Raw genomic sequence first — 5,373 nt, forward strand, 5'->3', positions numbered from 1 at the left:
CGCCACCGGGCCGGCCCCAAATGTTTACAGTTTTAAGACCTTACTCTTTATCAAAATGGTCTTAACCCTACTGTTACTAATAGTAATAGTTAACAGCAGACATTTATATAATGCTTACTATGTGCCCAAAACTGCTTCAACTCCTCATGACAATCCTATAATGTAGACACGATCATTCCTTATTTTATAGATGAGGAAACTGAACACAAAGAGGTGAAGCAACTTTGCCCAAGGTCACCCACATATTCAGTGCAAGAACTCAGAATTCTGACTACAGGACCCACACACCCACTATCTTTCTGGCTCAGCCCTCTCACTGTCTGATACAGCAAAGGACAAAGAATTAAGGAGATTTACAGGTGTCCTAATCATAGAAGTCGAAGCCAATTATGCTCAATCCAAAGGGATAAAAGATAACTACTTTTGTTCTGCACTTTTTAAAAGGCAGACTGGTCATAACTACAGGTGGCAGAGCTAAGACTTTACACTCCTGTGCTTTCACAGCAAAGTCCACCTTCTTTTCCCCCAAGTGAACCGTGTAATCTTTTATTCATTTACTCAACACATATTTGAATGTCTGCTATGTATCTGGCATTGTGGTAGGTGCTGTGGAGGAAACAAATCTGCTCCAGTCTTAGCCCTCAGGAGCTGCTGATTAATAGGATAAAAAGGTGCTGCAATAGAGACAAAGACTGAATAATGTGCAAGAGGAAGGACAGGTAAAGCCTGTAAAATAGAAGTAATAGAACCCAGCACAAAGGTTGGTTATAAGACTAAATGAATTAATACATGTAAAAGACTTCAAATAATTTTATCCACAAAACAGTTAGACCGGGAAGTCAAGAGATCTGAATTCTCACCCTGTACTCATTATACAGGTTGAGTATTTCTTATCCAAAATGCTAGAGAACAGGAGGGTGTCAGATTTTGGAATATTTGCAGATACTTAACCAGTTGAGCTTCCACTAGTCCAAAAATCTGAAATTCAAAATGCTCCAATGAGCATTTCCTTTGGGTGTCAAGTCAGTGCTCAAAGTTTCAGATCTTGGAGCCCTTGGGATTTTGGATTAGGGATGCTCGAACTGTATTTAAAAAAGGAAGCCCAGAATGAAAACAATGGTTACCTGTAGGAAGAAAGAAGGAAATGGGTGGAAGAAACATAGATTTAACCTAAAGTACTCTGAATATTCCTTATTTTATCCATTAGACTTTGAAAACAAGTACTTTTCATGACACAATAAAACAAAATTAAATTTCAAAAGCACTACCTAAAAATCAAAAGTAAAGTAGAAAATATGGAACCTAACTGTGACTGAGTTGTTAGGAAAAACTACAAACAGGACTTACTTCAAGTGACTTTAAGTATTTTGTACACAGTGTACACATCCTAATGACAAAAGACATACAAATTTTTATTTTTCATATCATTGGTGGTCTTGTTGGTAATGTTATTCTGAGGCTGTTGTGTACTTCGGGTTGAAGCAAAAGAGTAGGGCTGGCCGGTTAGCTCAGTTGGTTAGAGCACATCCTTGTAACACCAGTAGTCATGGGTTCAGATCCCCATACCGGCCAGCTGCCAGAAAAAAAAAAAAAAAGCAAAAGTGTAGATAGTTATGTTGGGGTTCCTGGAAATTGAGTTTTACAGCATATGGAAAGATAAGTGATACAAGATATAAATAAAAACTTTCTGAATTTGAATTAAAAGTATTATTATACACTTAGGATTTGTTTTATCTTAAAAATAAACATACATGTAAAACTTATTACTTAGTTCTAATGAAAAGGCCTAAAAACAATAAACCACCTAGTAGCTATGAGTACTCTTAGTAGCTGAGTACTCCTAGTACTTTAGCAGCCAAATTGTGTGTTTTTTTTTTTTTCTTTTTTACCATGATCTCTATTTTACTTTTTCTATTGAAGCATAATTAATTATACATATTTTGGGGGTATGACTTTAACTACCATCACCTGTGTACAACATAAGTGGATCAAATCAATATTACTAGCATATTCATTATTACAAATCATACTTATTCTTTATGCCCCTCATCCAATCTCTCCCCAACCCCCTTCCCACCTGTAATAACCATAGATTTCTTCTCTCCTTCTGCAAAGACTAACAGTTTCTCTGTTGATCTGTTCCCTAGATGATCTGTCCAATGCTGACAGAGGGGTGTTCAGGTTCCCCCACTATTATTGTAGAGCAGATGCTTCTTCTGTCACTCTGGAGTGGGCTTTGTGGAGAGAGACATCCTCTTCTTTTTCTGGTCTCCGCTGGTGACTCTCTTTGTATCTAATGCAGTTGAGTGTCTCAAGGGCCACCTGGATGATGGCTGTGGTTACTGCTGTGGCATCAAGCCACTTCTGTGGCAGCCGTGGCTATGGTGGTGTCTGTGGTAGCCACCTGCGTGAAAGTGGTGTTTTTGGTGTGCTCCTTGCCTGGTTGCAGGCAGAAGGCGCGACCCTCAGTCCCATGCCTCAGGACCCCCCACACTGTGGTGTTTACATGCCATTTTCCACCAAAAGGAACCAGCACTCCCTAAAGAAATGCTAATTTCCAGGTTTAGAGCTAAAAATACACAAGATGAACCTGGAACATCTTATAACACTAGAAAACAAGAAAGCTCCTGGAGTCACGTCAGAAGGACTTGAGCAAACAAGAGGCTCTCGGTGGCCAAAAATGGGATCAATTTGAGCATCAATAAGAATAACTTTAATGGAGTAAAACTAACCAAATATGTTTAAATCTCTTTCTAATGATATTTCTTAAAAAAATAAAAACAAAAAAGACCTTAATGGGAAGATTCCTAAATGAAGGAACCAACTTATTAATTTGAAAAATAGTAAATAAAGGCATCAAATCAAGAATTTCTCTTATTTCCCTTTTCTCTATGAACTGTAGGAAACCAAACAGTTGCTGAGGAAAATTTTCTCTAAGCATTTCAGCTAATAAAGTAAGAATAAAGGAATTACAAAATCAGCATTTTGTAACCCCTAATGTATTTAAGCAATAATCATCAATAGTTTCTAACATTCACAAAGAAACGGACAATCAGACATTATTTACCTCCTAATAAAGTGGTCTTGCCCAAACAACCTGAATCTGTTCAAGCCTCTGATCTAACTGCCAATATCCAGGAAATACAGGGGACAGAAGACCATATTAAATGACACTGTTGACCCTATGTGGATACAGTCAGCAAGATCCAGGACAAAGGTCCTGCTTCTTCAACAATGACAAATGCAAGGAAAAAGAGGAGGGAAATTTAACTGCTTTCAAGAGACTCAAAAGATAGTATGACCAAATTTCAATGTTTGAATCTACCTGGATCCTGATTCAAATAAGGCAACTATAAAAAAAAAATCAAGGACAATCAGGAAAATGTGAACACCAAGTAGATATTTGATATTAGGGATTACTGTCAATTGTTTTAGGTGTGATTATGACATTGAAGTTATGTTTTCAAAAATTCCTTTTTGAGATAAACACTAAAATATCTATAGAAGAATTGTGTTCTGTAATTAAAGCAAGAATTTGCTTCGAAATAATCAGGGGAGTGGGAAAAGAAATGGGAAAGGGAACAGATGAAACAAATTTGGCCATGAGTTGATAATTCTTGGAGCTGGGGATAGATACATAGGTTCATTATAATATTCTACTTATATATATATCTTTTGTATGCATTTCAATTTTTCCGTAATAAAAAGTAAAACGAAACACCATACCTTGGCTCAAGAATCTACTTTCCATCTGGCAAATCCAAACTTGGCTGCTGGTTTACAAGTACCCTTTAAACACAGTCAATGTAACTTACCACTCCTCCCTAACCTCTACCTTTCCTCTCTAAGTACGTGAATCTCTGAGCACATATAAGGCTCATTCCTATCTTTGTTTTTGCTTGAATCATGTCTTCTATCTCCAATGCCCTTCCTGTTTTCCTCTATCTATCCAGTCTGTCTTTTTATAAGGACCAATTCAAGTTACCTTTCTCAGAAGAGCTTGCCACAAATACACTAAAAAAATTATACTGATAATTCTTATTGTTTTCTCAGCCCAGCTAAAAGAAATATTTATTGGGTGCCTACTAAATGTAATATACTTTGCTAAACTGTGCCTCAGCTGTTTGGTGTTCATGGTTTTTAAAGGTAGCAACGCTGGAACTCAAGTCACTGTTTTTCAAATAGGTAACCCTTGGCCATGGTTCAAATTTCAAAGGCAATATGAGAGGATAAAGCAAGACATAAGTCTTCCTCCCACACTGCTCCCAGCCTGACCCAGTGTCCCCTTCCAAAAGGTAATCAGCCATCAACAGCAATCTTACTTCTTTTTTGTCTTCTAAAACAAGGGACTTTCAAATATTTCTAGCCACAACCCATGTAAATAATCCCCTTTACACTGCAACCTAGCGCACACATCTGTATGCTCTCTCTTTCCCTCCCTCTCTCTCATACACATATTCATTCATACTTATGTAACCAAAGTTTCATGAAACACGCTTACATTCAGTTTCTATTCTGTTCTACTTATTCTTTTTCTTTTTTTAAAACTGATCACAATCCCCTAATTTTGTTTTCCACTAATGGATAGCAATCTGTGGTTTGAAAAACTGCTGCTCTAAAAATAGCACAGAAGTACACATGCAAACCCCCAGTAAAAAAGTCATTAATACATTCATTTGCCTATCAAAAAAAAGAGTCAAACACTACACTGACTGAGGTGAACCACTGTCCCTGTCATAGTGAAAGTACTATTATGGGTGGTAGAAATAAAAACAACTTGGGCCGGCCCATGGCTCACTCGGGAGTGCAGTGCTGATAACACCAAGGCCCTGGGTTAGGATCCCATATAGGGATGGCCGGTTTGCTCACTGGCTGAGCGTGGTGCTGACAACACCAAGCCAAGGGTTAAGATCCCCTTACCGGTCATCTATATATGGGGGGAAAAAAAAAAAGAAATAAAAACAACTTGATGAGAACAAGAAAACCACACTGGAAACACAGTCCGTAGCTCTAAAACAAACAAAAGTGATATGGAAAAACAAAGCCATTATAAAGTGAAACAGCTAAAAACAGCAACCACTGGCATCTATATCTATAGTAAACAAAGATTTAGTTAAAAAAACAGAAAGAAAGGGCCGGCCCGGTGGCGCACTGGATAAGTGCGCCGCTTGGGAAGCGCAGCGGCGCTCCCGCCCGAGGGTTCGGATCCCACATACAGACCGGTTCCCGCTCACTGGCTGAGCGAGGCGCGGGGGCAACACCGAGGGTTGCAATCCCGTTGCCGGTCCCCGGTCCGGTACGGGGGCAACACTGAGGGTTGCGATCCGTTGCCGGACATGAGAAAAAAAAAAAGACAAAAAAAAAAAAAAAAAA

At 38.6% G+C, this 5,373-nt stretch overlaps 1 protein-coding gene across 1 annotated transcript in view; it reads right to left on the minus strand.

Annotated features, from left to right (window-relative positions):
- STARD7 (StAR-related lipid transfer (START) domain containing 7) overlaps nt 1-5,373 on the minus strand; it is a 12,691-nt gene that overhangs the window by 4,309 nt on the left and 3,009 nt on the right. The window contains exon 2 of the mRNA XM_008567925.1: nt 2,363-2,439. Coding sequence (XP_008566147.1) covers nt 2,363-2,439 — 77 coding nt within the window. The remainder of the gene's footprint in view (nt 1-2,362; nt 2,440-5,373) is intronic.

This window comes from Galeopterus variegatus, unplaced genomic scaffold (assembly GCF_000696425.1).
Source record: "Galeopterus variegatus unplaced genomic scaffold, G_variegatus-3.0.2 Scaffold356, whole genome shotgun sequence".
Lineage (NCBI taxonomy): Eukaryota > Metazoa > Chordata > Mammalia > Dermoptera > Cynocephalidae > Galeopterus > Galeopterus variegatus.